Source organism: Thunnus albacares, chromosome 12, assembly GCF_914725855.1.
Source record: "Thunnus albacares chromosome 12, fThuAlb1.1, whole genome shotgun sequence".
In the NCBI taxonomy this organism is placed as follows: Eukaryota; Metazoa; Chordata; class Actinopteri; order Scombriformes; family Scombridae; genus Thunnus; species Thunnus albacares.
In genome coordinates, this window is record NC_058117.1 from 3,947,709 (window position 1) to 3,969,731 (window position 22,023).

At 39.5% G+C, this 22,023-nt stretch overlaps 1 protein-coding gene across 1 annotated transcript in view; it reads right to left on the minus strand.

Moving 5' to 3' along the window:
• Window positions 1–22,023, minus strand: part of rab2a (RAB2A, member RAS oncogene family) — a 30,942-nt gene that overhangs the window by 3,195 nt on the left and 5,724 nt on the right. The window contains exons 2-7 of the mRNA XM_044367857.1: window positions 14,454–14,525; window positions 12,927–12,994; window positions 9,228–9,310; window positions 7,635–7,727; window positions 6,435–6,546; window positions 1,441–1,509 (exon numbers count right to left, since the gene is read on the minus strand). Of these exons, the coding sequence (XP_044223792.1) occupies window positions 1,441–1,509; window positions 6,435–6,546; window positions 7,635–7,727; window positions 9,228–9,310; window positions 12,927–12,994; window positions 14,454–14,525 (497 nt within the window). The remainder of the gene's footprint in view (window positions 1–1,440; window positions 1,510–6,434; window positions 6,547–7,634; window positions 7,728–9,227; window positions 9,311–12,926; window positions 12,995–14,453; window positions 14,526–22,023) is intronic.

A 22,023-nucleotide genomic window follows, 5' to 3' on the forward strand; every position in this document is an offset into this window, starting at 1 on the left:
ACTAAAAAGCCAAATTAGTTTCAGACCTCTGAAATGCAGCTCACATCGCAGGTTTGTTTAGTAATGTGCTCCTTGAGGGATCACTCCACCAGCTTGAGAAACAGTCAGCCGATCGGAGCTTTGTAATCGCAGTTAAGAGTGAGGAAGTCATGTTCCATCATAGCTAGCTAACTGTGTAGACAGGTGTGGATGAGACTGAGGCAGCTGCACGACTTGTTCTAAGTTCAAATCTTCCAAATCAACAGTTTTACATTGATCAGTGTGGACAACGTTAAGTTAGCTGCTCCTAGCAACGGCTACGACAGCTTCTGTGTTGACTGAAAATGTTGTGGGACAGATAGGCCGCTTGCTACTGATTGTTTATGGCAAAACGAAACAAATATGAAATTTGCCAACATGAACACAAGGCACATCCTACCGGGACAGTCTGGTGCTGTGTGACAGTGAAGTTAAGAACATTCTGCCTCCTCTAACCTTCTCTGTGTGTGCTCAGTTTAAATGTCAATATAACTGATCACACTATACAGGCCTTGTAAAATGAATTACACAGTGTTAAACATTACCATCATCAAATAGTGATTGATGATCATCTCAGTGCAGCAGGGCAGGAATTACTGTTTGCCTGCTTAATAAACAGGTAATATTCACGACCTATGATCAGATCACTATTTTACGTCTGTTCAAACAGCAGGAACAGGAAAAGTGTGAACGAGAACAACTCTTACCAGCTAAGACTTGCAAAAAAAAAAAAAAAAAAAACAACCCTTGAAATAATAGCATGGATCCAGGTTGTTTTCACATGTTCACAGCGTTTTCAGATGAAGCTGCTTTAATGTGGACTGAGCAACACTTCTACATGCTGACAGGCTGGCTATGTGGACATTCCTGCCTGGAAAACTGTTCCACTAGAAAGATAACCATCTGGTTGACTGGATAACAAACTTACTGACTGGCTGCATAGGCAGCTTACAGACTGACTGGCTGGCTGGATGAGTGTTTGTTTTCTTGCCCAATGACTGAGACCTTGTGGGATGTGAGGAATTTATGAGCTGGCAAGTTGCCGAGAGAAAGAGAAAGATAGAGAGAGACAGAGAGAGAGAGAGAGAGAGAGAGAGAGAGAGAGAGAGAGAGAGAGAGAGAGAGCTGAGGAGTGAAAGAGAGTGAGTGGAAAATAGAGCAGGAGAAAGGAGGAACGCAGGGAGTTTTGCTTGGCTGGAGTCAAAGGAAGCAGAGAGGAGGGTTTTTCCCCCTCTTTTAGAGGAGAGGGGGAGCGTGGCAAAACCCCACACACTGCTGGAAAACCACACCGAGGAGAGGGAAGAGAGGGAAGAGGAGAACAAAGACTGGAAGAGAGGAGAAGAGATCCTAAACTAAAAAAGAAAAAACAAAGAAGGAGAGGGCTGGGGAGGAAGGATATAGAGAGGGAACAGTGCGTCTCACCTCGTTGTTGATATCAAACACTCCCTCTTGGATCTTCTCATAGATCTCCTTGGCTGTGTTGATGAAAGCCTAGAGACAGGAAGTGAGGAAGAGGGAGAGAGAAGAAGAAAACGTTCATATTTGGATGTTGACTCCTGTTATTGAGACTCTTATGAAAATGTTTTTACAAAAGCAGCCACACATCTTTAGGAAGCTTCTGCGTTTTGAAATGTATTTAACAAGTTTCAGGTGTTGGAAAAGAACACACCCAGACTTTTGACTGCTCGATATTCTCGTTAAATATGACTTATCACTTCACTACAAACTGTTGTTAATGGGTTACAATAAATGATTTAATGCATTTTTCCTGCCTACCAGAAATCTCTTGGTTACCATTCACGTCAAGACGCTATGGAAATATTTCAAAATCTTGAAAATTGCTCTGAGTGCGGCTGGAAGTGTGAACGGATTTGTTGAATTTTCCATGTAGGTGTGTCAAACGCTGATGAGAAACTCAGACATTCCACATGTGAGAGTTGGCTGCTACACAGCGATGCATTCAGCAGTTATGTCAATGAATAAACACACCCTGCAGACAAACAACAACCCAACAAGTACGTCATGAAACGCGCCCGCCCGCCCGCGTGCGTGCGTGCGTGCGCATGCGTGTGCGCGCACGCGTGTGTGAATTTGTCAGCCGTACTTGACAGATGCTACTGTCAAGTATGTGATGTCCAAGCTTCCCACCAGCACTTGAATGTACCATACAATATAAAAATGAGCGTGTTGTTCACTGTGATGGATTACCGACCTTCAAGCAATGTCAAGTAATTTCATTTCATTGTGTAGTGAAGTCAACAGAAGCTGTTTGGTAGTAATGTTAAGTATTTGGGGATGTTTAGTAAAACATGCAGAAACAAAAAAAAAGGTCTGCATGGCTGTGCTCACGTCTGTGTGCTGACAAAACCAACATTTTTAAAAGAGCAAAATCATATCAGCCCATCTTAAAATGACAAATTAACACCGTATCTTGTTTGTTTAATCTGGATACAAACATCCCACTGTTGAAAAGAAAGCAGATGAATGTATTCCATGAAATGTCGAGGAATAGCTACATCTATTACCTCATGTATGAATATGCTCGTTTTTTTTTTTAAAAAAAAAAAAGCTAAATGTGTTATTTTGACATGCCTGAAGATAAGATTTCTACTTCTTGGAAATCAATGTCTCACTTATTGTGAGCTGCAAGTTCAAATTCAGTCAAAAAAAAACTGCTGATTTTTGAAAAATGTCATTCCTCTACCCCACCGATCCAATAAAAACAGCCTTTCTCTCCCTCAGTGATATCACATCGGTTTATTCTGTCCTGCGCTCGTATTCTGTTTTAACAGAACAGGAAACACATCAAGGAAGGAGGATTCTCTCAAAATGCTTTTCATGTTGGGACTTAAAGAGCTCAAGATGTAGACTATATTCAGGAATATAAATCTTCAATGAACAGTATTCCAAGCTCCTTTCAAGGCTGACGTTTAGGTGATGAAGACCTTGTTAGAAGACGCAGAAACCCTTCAGAAAAAGTTCTGCTGTTTCTAGTCAACAGCTGCTATAATGGGAAGATCTGAGCAACACACACACACACACACACACACACACACACACACAGAGGATCAAAGATGTTAGAATAAAGTAGAATTAAGCTCCCTCAGCGACTCGCTTATGACTTTGGTATCGATGCTCTGTTGTCTCTTGGGACAGTCTCTTAGTGTTTGTGTCTCCGGGGTGTAAACTGGAGAACAACCAGAGGATCTGACATCAACTCAGATCACACACACACACACACACACACACACACACACACACACACACACACACACACACACACACACACACACAAACACACACACACACACAGAGCAGTCTATGAAGGAACAATCAAACAGTACCACACACACAACTTTGTCAGACTCAAAAAAAAAAAAAAAAAAAGTGTGTTTCTTAAGCAGAGTCTCTAAAGAACTGAAAATATGTCCTGAACTGCTATCTGACACCCTGTCAGAAATAGACTGAGGAGCCCAAGGGTGCTCCCAAGCGCACTCGGTCCTGTTCGCTCCTGTCCTCTTTCCTTTCACGTCTCTCTACCCTTTCCTTTGCTTGAGTTCAACTCATGGAAATATGAAGCTCAGATAGGTGTAGATTGTGAGGATGGAAGGAAAACAGAAAACTAGGGAAAAAGAGAGCGTAGAGAAAAGATTTGAGGAAAAAAAGCAGCAAAAAAATGGAGAGAGATTTAGTAAAAAGTAAAAAAAAAAAAATTAGATAAGAGAAAAACTAGACAAGAAGACAGAAGAGCAGAGGACATGAAAGAAGACAGAGGACTAAAGAAACAAGCAGGAATAGTAGAGGCGATGGATCTGGAGGAAGGAAGGGTGTGAGGAAAGAAGAAATGATGGGAAGATGAGAAGATGCTTACAGGAATCTCTCCTCTCTCTCTAAGGACCATCCCTTCAGCCCCGGTGTCCACCCACAGACCCTGACGACAAACCCTGCGCACTGATTGGCTGCCGGGTGTCGCTGAGGGGAGGCAGGGTGGAGGTTATGAATATGTATGAACTATAACTGGTTGATATACTGCTGAAGAGAGAAAGGGAGATGATGGAGAAGAGGGAGGAGGGGAGGAAGACGTGTAGGGGACACGCTGGACGAAGGGGAAGAGGGAATGGATGGAGAGTGGGAGGAGGTGATGGAGGATGGAGAGGAGGGGGGGGGGGGGGGGGGCGGGATGTAAAGAGCAAATGATGGACGTCGAGGGATGAGGAGGGATGGAGCGAGGAGAGATGAAGGGAAGGGAGGAGAGAGGTATCAGGAGGATTCAGAGGACACTAATGAGACAAATTAATCATACCACACACACACACACACACACACACACACACACACACACACACACACCCATCCCCCCTCATTTTAACCCAAGAGAGAGCGCTACTCGACAGCGGTGTGGGTGTGTGTGTGTTTGCATGATATAGGCCAGACAAGTCAGGGTAGGGAAAAAAAAAAAAATCAATGTAAACACACACACACACACACACACACACACACAAACACACACGCACAATCTCTCTCTCTCTCTCTCTGCGGTGCCCAGGGCTGGCATGCTGCGCTGTGTAGGATGGGATTATTTATGTGATTGGATAAGTGAGAAAGGGGTCCCCGAGGACAGCGCCATGCATTCATTACACGCAACAACACCAGGGGTGTGTCTCTGCGAGGGGTGGAGAAGTGTGCTCATTGTGGTTCACAGTGCTAATGTGTGAAGCTGAAACATGGTCATCCACAGTACCACAGTGCTAAACAGTGAAGTCAACAGGAAGTCAGAAAACCTCACACTATAATAGATCTGGTTTTAACAAATAACCTACAAGCTTGGTTTCATTGTGATCGTTCTAACTCTGTCTGACATGTGTGGTGTTCGTCTTTTAATGTGCACTGACTAACTGGTCAAGACTCACTTGTCTGATTTCTATTAACACCACTGTTGTGAACTAGCTGATGTTAGTGTGCACCGTCGTCAGTTAATCATTCAGTTAGCATGGTGACAGAGATGGTGGTGATGAGGAGGGCAGGGCCCTGAGTACCAATGAGGACACAGAGGTCATGTCTTCTGTGTTGTTTCTGTTTCTTCTCCTCAAGTTTTAACAACTTGAGGAGAAGTTTCATATCGACAGTCACACATTCTGTAATTCTGTTCTGCTGATTCTGCTCTTGTTTTGGGCGACGTGTATTTTAAAAATTGTCTGTTTCTGGCAAAACCAAAATGAAATTTCAATAAAATGATATTCTTGGCGGGGTGTGTAAGGCTTTGAAGCAGCATTTACACCATCATGCAAGGACATTTAAATTGAAAATAAATAAATAAAATCAGATCATTTCCAATACGTTTTTGGTTGGTAAAAGGTTCAGGTTTTGCTTAGTGAGTTTGGACTCATGACCTCTGGAGGAAGGGGCTAAAAACCTGCTCTGCTAACATTTAGGCCACTTCTGAAATAAACATCCGACAGTTATCTAAGACTCTTCGCAAGAGGAGAATGATGCAGATCACTGAGGTGTCATAGGTTGAGACTGTAACTGACACATTGGCAAATGTACTTTAGAGAAAAACAAACACCAGTGTACGTGCAGAGTTATAATGACTGAAACAGGATGTTTATCAAAACCTTTCTTTTCATCAAATGATTTATGGTCTAATGAAATTAAAGAGAAAATGTAGCAATTAAATTCTACTTTCATGACCTTTAACTTTTAGAAATATTATTAATAAAATATGTCATCTAATTAGACTTTTCTAAACATCAAAAAAATAAGTTGTTACTGTGTGTGTGTGTGTGTGTTTTGTGAGGTTTATATCTGTGGGATGGATGTTTTTGCATCTGTTGTTATTATTGCATTTGTCTTGTACCTTATTTACTTATTGCTATATGCATTTTAATGTAAAGCACACAATGTTTAAAATGTGCTGTATATATCAAATTATCTTTCTTTTACTACAATTACAACTGCTGCCGTCACTGCTAAACAAACACCATCACAGCCTGCAGAAGGCTTAGTGACTAGAATTACATCCTGATGTAAATCATGATATAGTCATAAGATTTATTACAGTCTTCAGTGGTAGACACTCATGCTTGCATTGTGTTCAAAACAAATAGAGAACTAACTTCAGCCGCGGATATCAACAGGCCACACTGATATCTGTGAAATAGCACACGATATGTGTGAAATCCTGTTGTGGCCCTTCTTACAAGAAAAGATTTATATGTGGGGGGAAGCTGTTAGCAGTAGTGTTGACCTTTCACTTTCATTAACCATCTTTATGCAATTTTCACTTATTATCCTACATGTTAACACCAAACTATCTGCCACCTTCTGTACGTAGCTGGTATGTAGGTACCAATGTTGAAGATTCTTGTGTGCGTGTGTGTGTGTGTGTGTGTGTGTGTGTGTGTGTAAGTGTTTACCTCCTCTACATTAGAGGCAGTCTTGGCTGAGGTCTCCATGAATATGAGGCCGTGTTCTCTGGCAAATGCTTCACCTTCCTCTTTCTTCACCTCTCTCCGCGACTCCAGGTCACTAAACACACACACACACACACACATTGATGCAATGACATAACACATTTTAAATGAGGAAATAACCTGTCAGCCAACAGCAGAAAGATGGTACAATATGGTACATTGTGTACAGCGTGAATACTGATATTTGATTTGATTTTAAATCTGCGGGGCCTCTGAAATTCTTATATAATTTATCAGTTTGCTTTAATGTATAAAAACAGGATCTTCTGTCCATGATAAAATATCACTAATAGCAGCTGATAAAGATGACTCAGCCTTTGTTATTTTGACTAAAAAACGTCTTTTATTGAGCTACACCATCTGCTGCCAGCTGGCTAACAGCCTCATTTAATCCTTATGTTTCTTATTTACTTAACCAAGTCTACCTGAACTCTTATACATGTGTATTAGTCAGCCTGGCAGTGCTGATATGGATCATTTTCAATAATAATTTTACTATATATATTTGTATCAACAGCCACACTTCTTTTAACATAACTTGCATCATTTTTCTTACGTAACACTATTATGTAACTTCAGGTATAGCCATCAGTTTTGTCAACAACCAGCTGAGGTTTGTTGCAGGAGTTAACTTCCTCATTTATATTCAACAGGATCATGTATTTAGCAATGTAGAATTAGTTTCTGTTTGGTGTCTGCAATTCTGTCTTTTGACATAACCTTATCTTACACAATGTTACGTTACATAACCTCAGGTACAAAGTGAGCCAAAAGTTTTGTGAATAACCAGCAGATGGTTGTTGCAGAAGTCAGTTCCTCATTTAAAGGACCAGTGTGTAGAGTTTAGTGGCATCTGGCAGTGAGGTTGCAGATTGCAACCAACTGAATACTCCTCCCCTCACCCTCCTCTTCCAAGGGTGTAGGAGAACCTACAGTGGCCGTGAAACTTGCAAAATTGTGACATTTCATATGATTATACACTAATTAAAACATACTTATGAATATTTTATTCCATTTCTGCCAAGTCTGTTCCGCTAGATGCCATTAAATTCTACACACTGGTCCTTTAAATACAGATTGAACTTGAATTAGTGCAGTCCAGCCATCATTGTGTAATGTATCTTGCAGCAAAAAGGACTTTACCTCTTGTTGCCAATGAGCATGATGACCATATTGGAGTTGGAATGTTGGCGAGCGTCCTCTAACCAGGTCGTCAAGTGGTTGAAGGTGTCCCTTCTGTTTAAAACAAAATGCATGAAGTTTATCAAAGTGGCATATTGATAAAACAGAAAACTTCAGAGATAAAGCACCTGTCACATTTTCCATCAAATAACATTACAGTAAACACAGTAATGTCACATTGTACTTTCACTTGTAAAATGTTACATGGTGTCCTTAGCACTTCCTCTTGCGACATTTACAACCATTTAAACTGACAAAAACATCTCTTCTAGCAGAAGTCAAACTTGGCAGGCTTGTTACTATGAATGGCCTAGCAGCTGTTTTTACTTGAATGAGCTGAGGGTAAATTAAAACAGAAAAACATGCTTCCATTCCTGTAATTTGCTTAAAGTGTATAATCCTCAGAAAGACAATTCTTTTGAATATTTTTAATATTGACAAATGTGGATGTGACTATGTTTGTAGGCAGTTTGGGTGATCAGACCTTCACATATCACAGTTGAGTTGAATTTTCTTTGCTTTAAGTATATTTTTGTCATTTTACTTTATTGGAGAGTCAACATCATTCTGTAGACATGACAGGAAACGAGAGAGGAAAGACATGCAACAAAAGGTTCATGGTTGGACCACCAGAACACCTGAACAGTTAAATTTGGATTTTTATATGATTCAATATATAATCCAATCAACAGAGTCTCAACTAATGCAAAACAACTGAATGAACAACTGTGCAGGGACATAAACATACCTCCAGGGCGTTTAAAAAATAACATGTCAATTAGAGAAAAAGCAGCACTGTAGGCTGTAAGCTACTGATATCAAGAACTATTGTCACAGTTAACACAATGTTATTGCAGATCAGGGAAGTTTTCAGTTGATAAGAATTAGCACCGGCCTCTTGTTCTAGCTCAAGGCATAATGTCCAAAGCCAGGTTGTAATGTCCCCACGATACTAAAATCAACTCCATGGTGGCTTGTCAACTGACTGCATCTGCAGATAAGGTCATAACTAAGACCAGAAGGATTCTCCCTCTAGAGAACATCACGCCATTTGTTTTCAACACAGAGGAAGCTGGTCGAGGGGAAATTTGACCTAAAGGTAATGCTGGACAGAAGGTCAGAAGGTCATGATAATCATTAAGAAAGAACCTCCAGGGACCATGATCATCAATAACAAATTTCCTGTCAATCTGTCCATTAGTTGTCAATATATTTTGCTCTGAACCACGGTGTTGACTGGACAGAATGCTGAGCAAGAGCGCAAGGCTTAAACCACTGGTGCAGATGTTTTTCAGTTGGTTTCAGTTTATCGAAGCGTTATGATTTTAACACTTCACTTCCTGGATTTCGTATCTTTGACCCCCTCGAATTTGTACATTTCTTTGCTGCTGCTATATGTGGATCACTTAACACTCCAAGTCGTCACGCTAATAGCTAGAAGAGGAAGCTAACAATGATTTTTTAAGCTTCTCATTCTAATGTCACACTTCACAGCAGTCTTGAACGCAGTCTAACTATGAACCGTATAGAGGTCGGTCTGATTGGCTGGATTACCTTGTGATGTCATAGACTAGCAGTGCTCCTGCTGCTCCTCTGTAGTAAGACCTGGTGATGGACCGGAATGACTCCTGACCAGCCTGGAGAAACACATACATATATTAATAAAGAGAAATTGAATTTTGAATAATTGAAATGACCACACACACACAAAACTGCTGATCCTTTGGTTTTCCTGCTGCAGCCTGATCTTTCAGACCTACACCACATCCTCCCACCAGTTCTGGTTATCTATGAGTTGTATTCATGCGGTCTAGTCCCTATATATGTATATGTTCTCTTCCGGTCCTGATTCTCTAGCAGAGTCCAGCTCCAGCTTTTCGGTCAGCTGGGGAGAGAACAGGACAGAGCAGTGCCTGTAATTGGATACAATGGAGTCCTCTCTTTCTTTCTCCATCTGTCACAATCCCTTTCTTTCTCTCTGCTCGTGTATCTAACCTCCTAGTTTCCCCTATTTATGAACAATATGGAAGGTCACATTAGCTTGAATAGATCAAACTTGTAGCATTTATGTCATATGATGGTGTACCAGATCACCTTGTTGGTTCCCTCCCCTTACTGTCTCACCTTCACCCTCTCTTCCTTGCATCACTCATCTTTTCATTCTTTCCCTGTGAATCCCTGGGCCTCCCCTCTTTCCATCACTCCTTTCACCATCTAGCGTTCTTACCAGCCCCCTCCCCGCCACATCTATTCATCCTCTGTCTCTGTCCCATGTACAGTAACAATGTTGTCTGTGTTTCGTCCGGGTCGGAGTAGAAAACAAAACAGCACTCTATCCTAGCAGCTGCGGCCCTGCACTGCTCTGACCTCATCTGAAAAACCAGACAACCAGTCAGTCAGAGAGGCAGGCAGAAACACAGTCAGTCAGTGAATCATTCGGCAAGTCAGAGGTGCAGGCAGCCAGTTTGTCACCCAGGGAGCCGGTCTGCTGGTCAATGAAGCAGTCAGTCACTGAGTCAGACAACTAGTCAGCCAGCCAGTGAGGCAAACAAACAGTAAGCTGGTCACTCAAACCGTCAGCCAGTCACTCAGGGAGCAGTCAACCAGCCGGTAATGCTATTAGTGAATAAATGATAAATAAGGGTGAAAGAGAGAGAACGCTGTGTCTGTCTGCCATCTGGCCTACAAGCTTGTGTGTGCAGAAACACACACGCGCACACACACACACACACACCTATTCATACAGCATGTGCAGCCTATACAAACTATTCGACTGGTTTCTGTAGCCATTTGGTGCTGGTGGTGTATGGTGTAAGTCCAATAAGCAACTAATAGTCACTGAGCCGTACTGGTTTTCATTTTGGGATTATATGACACCTGGACAGCCAGGTGAAGGTAATTTACTAGCTGTTAGGAGAGGAAGCCTGCAGCAGTCTGAGTCTTGATAAACAGGACTGACATCACTGTTTTGGGCCTTCTCCTCTCAACAATCCTCTCATCCAGCATTTTTAATGGAGCTCTGGCTCCACCTGCTGGTCAACTGCTTAACTGCATGTACAGGACACCCAGTCCCTCCTACAGGACCAATCCCCAACAGCCAAGACATTTCATCTTTTTTACCTTTCCTCACCACTCTTGCTTGACCTACATGGAAAATGTCATGAGGTCAAGAATGGATGCAAGAAGAAATAACTAGCTTAACAAAAGGTTTAAAGTTGTAATCATTCAGCTAAGCCTTTATTAAAACATTTGCATGTTGTTGTTTTTTGAGGGATTTGTCTAAAGCTTTAACTCTCTTTAATAAATCCTAAAACAGGAAAACAATTTTTTTTTGAACAGCATATGACAATGTTGGCAAAATAAGTGAAACATTTATGTATAATATGGCTCTATGTTTTTATAATCCAACTCTTAACTCTTAGATTTATTCCAGATCTGCTGTTTCAGAGCATCAGAGCATGTAATGACATGTATTATTGTCAAGCTCAAATCTTTATATTACAAGTCATCGGGAGTGCTTAAACTGTGAGTCAGGTATTGCTGTCATAAAGGATGGGTGTGTGATTCCTAGACTGAGGGAGATAGGAAGACAGGCTCTAAAGCATCTTTAAAAGAGGATGTATTATGCGCATCTCCAGGTTTATATTTTTAATCTGGGGCTCAACTGGAATATCTTTGCATTATTTATAGTTCAAAAAAACATATCTATTTTATACCAGCCTTTACACAGCGCCTCAGTTCAGCTTCTGTCTGATACAGGTAGTTTTAGCTCCAATCTCTTTAAGCACCCCTCCTGAGGAGCCCACTCTTTCTGATTGGTCAGCCTTCTGAAGCTGTGTCATGGCCGACTTCCAACTGCTCAGGAGTGTACGTCAACAAACCATGAAACAAACTATGGTAGAAGGATTTCACTACTTTTTCCTCCTTATTTACCCGTAATGTCAACTTCTCAAATACATCCGGATGTGTTCAGGTTTAAATCCGATCTGAAATATGAGAGTGGACAACGCAAACAACACATGGAAGAACCTTAGCAACAACCTTAGCAACCAAGGCTATGGAACAGATAGCTGTTTATAGGCATGCATGACTACCCGATGTCAGCTTGTTGGCAAGGTAGAAAAAACCTCACAAATGAAGCGCTCAGAGAAGGTTAACGCCCTGACTTTTGACTTGAAGGGAGTATTTCTACCTATATTAACCTCAGATTTTAAAACTTTGACTATGTTTAACAAAGATGTCTGATATCATAACTGTATAAAAGTAACAGAAAACCAGAAAAAGCACACTATGTCCCTTTAAGTTTTGAAGAACTGGACCTGCTTTTATCACATTTGCCTGTTAAGACATTTTCTGGTCAGTTCACTTCAGTGTTGCCAACTGTTTTCAGTGGAATGTAAATACTGCTCGACAAGTCGCTAGATGTCGTCATGCTCTAATATGCATGTCTATGGCGTCATAACATAGCTACATACTGTAGATACTGCACAAGACATTAAAACGTTTATGTAGAAAATGAAGACAATAACTAGCTATGTCATTAGCTATTGTTTTTAATGCTGCTGTTGTTTAATCAGTAGACATCTAAATCTACCTCAAATATCCAAAAACTATTTAATGCAGGCTAGACTGTGGAATATAAGTATCATGAATAGAGAATAAACAGCTAAATAATTTAGAATAAAAACAAAGGACTGGTCAAACAATGTGGATCAGTGATTGGTCATTAGGTGCGCACATTCATGTCTCATTCATGTCTCTGCCTGATTGATGATTGGTCAACTGAATGTGCTGCTGCATTGTCCCACTCACAGTCCAGAGACATTAGCGCTTATTCACTGAGAAATACTGGCAACTCCCTCCAAGGAGAGACGTTAAGGTCTGCCAAAAAAGTTGCTAGATTTTTATTTATTTATTTATTTATTTATTTTAAATGCTACGCTTTTTGAAAAAAGGTCCCTAAAGGGGTCTTGAAAGTCACCAAGTTGGCAACACTGGTTCACTTAGCCTCACTAATCTGAACAAACTTTTCAAATACAGTCAATACTTGAGTGGCTACATTAAAGACCCTATTTCACATAACTTTGATTTTTGTCTAATTTGAAAACTACAAAAAACAACTGTTTTTTAGTGTAAGACTTCTGATGTATGCATGCCCAGACCTCAATACATTTAGGGCCCTTTGGGTGGTACTTTTTTCCCCAGGTCTTTTTACAGAGACATATGTTGAAATTTACATAATAGATATATTACCGTATCCCAGATCTGCAGTTTGATCTGTTTGCCATCTATAGTGATCATCCTCGCTCCGAACTCCACACCTACACACACACACACACACACAAAAGAATGAGAGAATCCAAAGTGAGTCAGTGTGGGATTAATATAGCATTATCTAATTATTCATCTAACAAAGTTCTGTCAACTTTATTATTGCATGTAATCAGCTGGTAGGAAATGGAAACTAACTGATGCCCATTTGGCCAAAGTGCACTGGAGGGAACTGGTATCATGTTTTGAAATACGCTGATTATATCTATTGGCTCATCTCACATGGAAACAGGGTGCAAAATTAACTTTTTGAGCCAAATGTCTAGTGAATGTTCAAATTTTACCAGACAATCAATAGATAACCATTGTTTTTTTGGCTGGTGAGTGAAGCAAATCTACCAGCTACTTGCATATTCTACCAGCATTTAGTTGGTGTCTGGTGCTGATTCTGTGCCCTGCATGAAAGGCATTAATTGGAGCCCTGACTTCTTATGTCTTTCTAAATAAACTCTTTACCCCATGATGTTTGTGATAGTCTGCGAAATTAAAGAGGAAAGTCCATAATCACGAAAACTACATGACCCTTTTTAGTTTGAACATTTTACTGACTGATGCAACAAAAGCTTTAAGACAAATGAACTTTTCATATCATGGTGGTTGAAAACAAATAGTTGTCAACAAAGTTGTCAGAATACACTGTCTGGGAACCATGAATATCTGTACAGAATTTGGTGCCAATTCATCAAGTAAAGGTTGAGATATTTCACTTGCACTTGAGGAAAAAAAATCAGAAAAACACTCTAGCAATATCCAGAATATCTAGTACATTTTATGGCTATCTGTCAAACACTGAGATATTCAGTGTGACTGAAATGAAGTGAAGTGGACCGACTGATATATATCTTGTATGAATTTCAAGCTTTATACTGTAATCCTATTACATTTATTCATTTATGTCTACAGTATGAGGTAAACTGGAGAAACTAATCTGTACCATCCAGCTCAGTGTTTTCACACACACACACGGGTACAAACAAGTTATCTCATTAGTTTAGGGGATCCCAAATGTACTGTTGTAATGGGTATGGTCTGCCTGATGAGGTTACTTTACAAAAGTACAAATTGAACAAGTCATCCATCCATGTAAGTAGATCCACATGCAATTTGAAAGCTGTAGGAGAGTTGGCTCTTGGAGTGGTAGACTCAGTTAAATGTGATTTGATCTAAGTGTCAACAAGACTGTGGGGATCTGAACTGCTGATCTGATTTAACATTATCTTTAGCTGCGATTAAGGTTCACATATCAGTAGATTATAGCTGGACAGCTTATTACTTTTAATTAGCTCCAGCTGTACTGATTTTGTAGAGCTGATAAACATTAACAGTTACTGCTTTCAACCTAAAGGCCTCTGTATCTAAAATGATTAGTCTTTCATAAGATTTTAAATGAATGTATTTTCTAGTAATGGTGATGCTTTAGTGCTGAATGTGTAGTACGGGCTCTCTTACCGATGGTGAGGTCGTGAACTGGCTGAAACCTCTTGTCTGTGAACTGTAGTAATAGACATGACTTCCCCACACCTGGAAAATAAAAAACACAGCATTAAAGGGGGTTTAATATAGCCGGGATGCTTCACTGATGGTTACACATACAAATACACATGAACACGCTCTAGAATCATTTTCAATGGTGTCACATGTACTGAGAATGAAACACCACACATACCAACATCGTTATCAAATCAATTATATTTGCTTGCTCTGAACTCCCACACAGAGACAAGTACATGGCTGGAAGCTACAAGTGAAAAACAATAATTAAGTTGTGTGCATATAAATCTTTAAAATCTAATATGAGAATATTGCAGTCATCAACCAGTGGAAACAACCCCAGCAGGGAGCGTACACACTTCTTCTCCAACCTAGCTTCAGTCAGCTCAGTTAGCATAGCGAGCTAACTAACCAGCTGGCTACTTTATATGTGTGACGCCACTGTTGTTCTTCCAAAAGGGCGCTGGTGAATCTGCTCATTATTAACACTTCAGTTCTGCATGTTTCAGACTGCCACAGATCTACAAACACTCAGATGGATTTATTAGATTACAGTCATACATTGCGGTGTCAACGTTCATTTCTTTCACTTTTAATGAGCTGCTTTGATTCGTTTTTCAGTCCAAAACAGGATCTAGCAGAATTATAAAGTCGGACAATGATCCTCGCAGATTTAATCATAATATCAAAACTAAATTTCAAAGCCTTTAACAGAATCATGAAATAATCTTGTTGAAACACTGTATGTCAGAGTCAACAGTTTCTCGGAAACCACTAGATCTAACAGTAGCGACTTGTTATTTCCTCAACACATGCTGATAAAACAAACACTTAGAAGCTTTGGAAACGCACAAAACAGGTTTCTGCTTCAACCTGTTGCAACCTTATTGTTCATCCTTTGGCAGTGTATGCAGGGAAATTATATTCAGAGCAGCCGAAAAAAACATTTCCAGTAGCAGTTCAGTAACTGTAATGTGATTATCAAATGTTTGTTTCAATACTTGGTTAAAGGGAATGTACCACACTGAATTAAGCTTTTTAGAAAGTAGCTGCACACTTACAGGATGGGCTCAGATCTCTATAGTAACCTCTATTTAAAGAGTTTCTAGTTGCTCTTATCATTTCTCTTATCCATACTGGCTGTCCTTGCATGATTCCAGTGAAATCAGTCCTTGTTATACATTTTAAAGTTCAGCTAAAACTAATATGAGGCTTTAGCAGTCTGAGTTATGAAAACCAAGTGGATTTTACTGTTTTCATGTACAAAATGTGCTCTTTTTGCTTCCCTGGATGGTGTTTCCTTGCTGGGCTGCAGTGTGGGGATAATAACACATTAGCTTTGGCTGAATTTAAGAAGTCATTTTTGCATACAGGGACTGTGGACTTTGTCAGCCATCTCCTACTATGTGAGTATTGAATTAGATTTAAAAAAGATCATAAAAAAAATCAATTGAAGCATTCATTTCACCAAAAAGAAAGACTTTAATTGAATGATGAAATAAAAAAATATATATAAAAAAGCAATTAATTCAGCCTATCGCTCGTTGCTACTGACTGCCCTGTGAGATGGCTTGAGGAAGAACACTTCAAGTACGTGTGTGTGTGTGAGGGAACAGTCCTCCTAGTGTCAACAAGGGGAAGGGAGGAGAACAAGGGGAGGGGAGGGGAGGATGCTAATGACATGGCCAGAAATTGACAGTGATTCAAGGAGGTGACAGAGGGGGATGTGGTCTTTCTCCCTGTTTCCAAGGGTTACCATTGCCAGGCAGTGGCGTTGCTAGACAGAGGTTATGTGATGATGATGATAAGGGACGGAGGGATCACGAGGAGGGCAGTTATATAGAGGTGTAACAATCATGTCATTGTCCTCTCCATCACACTTGTGTATGCAGTCAACAGACACCTGCTTATAACACACCCTTTCCTGCTAACCAGGCTCAACAGCTAACACAAAGGAAACATTAATAATTTAGCTTCTGTTTGCTGTATTTTTCATATTAGCTGAATTAGTCAAAATACAATCAACAGAATTTTCACATAACACAATTTCCTATTTCAGCATGGCACCTGTGGTAGAGAGTGTGAGCAAACTGTTCATGGCAGCCCACAATCTTAGCCTGCAGCGCCTTCAGTGGTCAGAACAGCTACAATCATAGTGATAATTAGTGAAATGCAGTATTTTACTGTGCAAGGCCTTTCCTACAGGTAATAATGCCTCATCATACCTGGAGGCTCTTATTATGCAGAGGCAATTTAAAAGTGGAATGACCTGCTAATCTATAAAAAACAAAAAAGTCAGCCATGTGACTGAGTGGCTGGTAAAGTCTGACTCAACAGATGTAGATTAGGGATGGCATGTTTTTTTTTGTTTGTTTTTTTTAAACATAGGACCACTCAGAATTGATTCAGCTACTTTGACTTGCCACTACCAGAGTGCCACTACCCTCCACCTCCTTATGGAGACGCTGAACGGACTAGTGACGGTCAGGTGGACGGCAATTGTAGGTGACAACAAAGAAGAAATGCAAGCAAAATAACCAGCCATGAGCAGCTGCTGTCAGACTCTCTGTGTCTATGCTGGAAACACAGAGTCTACTGGAGATTTGACCGTCACTAGAAGCACAATTAAACTGAAACTGAAGCTACAGTTAGCAGTGTTGTGATATTTATAAAAACTGAGGCTACAGTTAGCAGTGTTGTGATATTTATAAAAACTGAGGCTACAGTTAGCAGTGTTGTGATATTTATATAAACTGAGGCTACAGTTAGCAGTGGTGTGATATTTATATAAACTGAAGCTACAGTTAGCATTGTTGTAATATTTATATAAACTGAGGCTACAGTTAGCAGTGTTGTGATAGTTATATGAACTGAGGCTACAGTTAGCATTGTTGTAATATTTATATAAACTGAGGCTACAGTTAGCAGTGTTGTGATATTTATAAAAACTGAAGCTACAGTTAGCATTGTTGTAATATTTATATAAACTGAGGCTACAGTTAGCAGTGTTGTGATAGTTATATGAACTGAGGCTACAGTTAGCATTGTTGTAATATTTATATAAACTGAGGCTACAGTTAGCAGTGTTGTGATATTTATAAAAACTGAGGCTACAGTTAGCAGTGTTGTGATATTTATAAAAACTGAGGCTACAGTTAGCAGTGTTGTGATATTTATATAAACTGAGGCTACAGTTAGCAGTGGTGTGATATTTATATAAACTGAGGCTACAGTTAGCAGTGTTGTAATATTTATATAAACTGAAGCTACAGTTAGCATTGTTGTAATATTTATATAAACTGAGGCTACAGTTAGCAGTGTTGTGATAGTTATATGAACTGAGGCTACAGTTAGCATTGTTGTAATATTTATATAAACTGAGGCTACAGTTAGCAGTGTTGTGATATTTATAAAAACTGAGGCTACAGTTAGCATTGTTGTAATATTTATATAAACTGAGGCTACAGTTAGCAGTGTTGCGATATTTATATAAACTGAGGCTACAGTTAGCAGTGTTGTGATATTTATATAAACTGAAGCTACAGTTAGCAGTGTTGTGATATTTATATAAACTGAGGCTACAGTTAGCAGTGTTGTGATATTTATATAAACTGAGGCTACAGTTAGCAGTGTTGTGATATTTATATAAACTGAAGCTACAGTTAGCAGTGTTGCGATATTTATATAAACTGAGGCTACAGTTAGCAGTGTTGTGATATTTATAAAAACTGAGGCTACAGTTAGCATTGTTGTGATATTTATATAAACTGAGGCTACAGTTAGCAGTGTTGTGATATTTATATAAACTGAGGCTACAGTTAGCAGTGTTGCGATATTTATAAAAACTGAGGCTACTGTTAGCATTGTTGTAATATTTATATAAACTGAGGCTACAGTTAGCAGTGTTGCGATATTTATATAAACTGAGGCTACAGTTAGCATTGTTGTGATATTTACATAAACTGAGGCTACAGTTAGCAGTGTTGTGATAGTTATATAAACTGAGGCTACAGTTAGCAGTGTTGTGATAGTTATATAAACTGAAGCTAAAGTTAGCAGTGTTGTGATATTTTTACTTGGTGGCATTTCTTTTCTGCGAAAGTAATTAGATTAGATTAGATTCAACTTTATTGCCATCATGCAGAGTATGGGTACAAAGCCAATGAAATGAAATTAGCATCCAACTAGAAGTGCAAAAACTCAGTATCATTTATAGATGAATTTACAGAAACTAATGTACTGTTAATACATACTGTACATTATCCATTTCCTGCTCTTTGAAATATTTTTTCTTTCTTCTTCCGTTACAGATATCATGATATATTGAAGATTATTTTTTTGTGATATATCGTGTATCACAGAATTGCCTTTGTTGTGATATATTATTAATGTGGGAAGAATATTGTGATAGTATTATATTGTGCGTTCATCTGTGATTCCCACCCCTAATGTAGATTGTTGAGACAAGCCAACGACTGCATGCTGCTTCCTTCCACTCCAGTGCAAGTGGAAGACCTGGCTGAGGAGGTATATGCTAATGATAACCATGTGTAAAATGTTTCTCAACATCATTTTGTCCCCCTAGCAACATATTTAATAACAGAGGTAAGCTTAGTTCAGTTTGGACATGCCCTTAATGATATGGTCTAAGAGCTTCAAACAAGCAAGAACAATATTCTGCACAGGCACAGTGCAAGTATTATAAGGAGATAGCTCTGGCAATATGAGACAATTCAAACATAAAGCAGAGCCTTGTTCTTCATAAGAGGAAACATGGTTAATGTGAATGTTGATGATTTTACATCAGGGTGGATTTTTCTGTTCTTGAACGCTGACTGTAGCTGTTGTCACAGCAACAATTCCTTCAGCTGAACCCAGTAAAAGTGCAGGTTCTCTCAAGGGTAGCTGGATCATGGCTGAGCCTTTTCTCCGTTCATCCCATCCATGGTGCCTTTTTCACACATGTCTGCAACTGAAAGTCCCCCTCCACTCATAAATGTGTTTTTCTTCTTATTCCTACAGTTGGATGTTTGAGCCTCACTGTGCAGAATGATGTATGAGCAGAGTTTGACACTAGAAAGCTACTGTATTTTCACATCCATCTGCTGAAAGTGGAAAGTTTCTCTGTGTTCATTGAAAATCTGATTTTAAGGGCCTACGAGCAGGATTTGTGACATCACCACTAGTTTGGAGCCCATCCTGGTCTAATATTCAACTTACACAAGTGTGATGTGGAAACTTGAAGCCTCCGGTGCACAAACACTGAGAATGGACTTTACAGTGAAGTAGGAGACATCTTGTGTCCAGCAGGAAAACTTTAGAAATGAAATATATTTGCATATTCAGATTCTGGTATTTTAAATGAGGGAGAAGGTGTAGATGTCATTTTAAAGGATTTTAACGTATTATTATACTTTTTTTATGAAAAAACAATACCTGACACACATTATTGTTCTTCCTATTTTTATAAATCTTAATACACATCTGGAAGGGATCTTTAAGTTATAGGTATCCATAGAACACATCTTTTGCATTTGAAAAGAAACAAAATTAGTTGAAATATTTATCTTTTGATTTTCACAATAAAAGAAATAAGCCATACTTGTTTCGAACAACTCTGAGGTTGCAATTAGGCACAGCTGTGCTTTGAGCTAAATGCTAATGTCAGCGTACTAATATGCTCACAATGTGCAGGTACCTGTTTAGTTTGTTAGCATGCTGGCATTTGTTATAAGCTGAACTGAACAGCTGATACTAACAGCAATATTAATTTTTCAGGTATTTGGTCAAAAACCAAAGAATTGGTCAAATGTAAATTTTGACCTGCTGGTGACACAATCCATATACATGATCTTTTAGGCTGGAAAGACTCTTCAATGAATTAGGCATCAATAACAGGCTCATTTTGGCAGGGTGTTACCAGTGATTTCACATTTTTAAACAACAACAACATGGCTTTTACTGCAGATGTGTCAGAGTGTTCAGCAGGCCAATGAGATGCTGCTCTGCTCGCTTACAGCAGTAACCTGAAGCTTCGCAAGGTCAGCAGATTGCGCTGCAATCCCAGCTGAGGAATCTGAATATGTACTATTGAGGTGCCTTTGAGCACTGCAGTTTTTCTCTAACCACTGGGAATGTCAATGCAATATAATGATATAATGAAACACAATAAACCTCATGGCAATAGTCTTAAAAAAACATCAATACATCAACAACCATTTCCAGCAGACAGTCAGTTTTGGACAAGCAGTGTCTGTTAGGGCTGGGCGATATGGCCAAAAATGTTTTAATGATGAAAATTTCATAGTCGGTGCACATCAGTCAATGTGAGGTTGTGACCTGACGTGCTGATGTGCTGCCTTAAGTGTATTGTCTCATTTCTGGTTGTGGGCTTTTCTGTCACTGGTAGCGTTTTGCTGCTCTCCACCCAGTTAATTTTGCTATATTCTTCATTACAGCGGCTAATTATCTTCTGTACATTTAAACATACACTGGTTCTGCTCAATCACTCATAGCTCTCTCCTTCTTTTAGCAACGTTCTCACTAATCCTGCAATTGTTTATTGCACTATTCAGATCTCCTAGTTACTCTAGCTTATCAGTTAGCGATGGCTTCTCTCTCTTGCTCAGTGTGTCTTATGTTCAGCTATTCCTCTGTCTCCTTTAGTGATAACGGTAAATATAATAAATGTAGTTTATTTGCTGTGATGGAGGCCAGGCTCAGTGAATTAGAAGTGTGGCTCGGCACCATGGAAACCCAGTCGTTAGCAGCATAGCTCCTGCAAATGCTTCTCTCACTCCCTCTCAGTTTAATTATATCGAACATTTGTTATATTTCTACCGAGGAAACTTACAGAGATAATTATTGTTATTGTTTTATCGCCCAGCCCTTGTGTCTGTAAATGGTTGTATATGAGCCAATCCAAAGCACTGGACAGGCAGGAAAAGCCATTAGTAACATTGTAAAAACTAAGTTGCCTTGTTGAAATGCACAGTAACACCGTGTTGACCCTAAAATTACAGTTTGAAATACAGCAGTCAGAAAACCGCCTTGTATGTGAGGCAGTTAGGAGAGTTGATCTGTGTAAGTCAGGTCATATGACCGCAAGCTTACCATACCAAAGTTGTGCTCAGCTAACCACCAATTACTCAGACTGCTGATTAACACACTGGATAATGTAGCTACATCCTCCATAAGAGAGGAAGAAATGCTATAATGGATTAAGTAGTGAAAAATTGACTTCATTTCAATCAAGAACTGAAGACGCCTTGTCAACTTGCCATGGCACAAGACACACCCATTTGTGAATCATTAATCTCTATAAACAGATATCTATATGAATGCAGAATCTGAAGGCAACGGGACAAGATTTTGGGATCGGAAGCGTCCTGGTTTCAGTTTCCATTCTGGCAATTTCCACAGGAACGTGCTTTGATTGCATGCAGGTAAACAGTAGAGATGGGGAAATTTCTTGATTATCTGGCAGTTCATCTGGACCTAAAACACCTACGAAAAGTATCTATGTTTA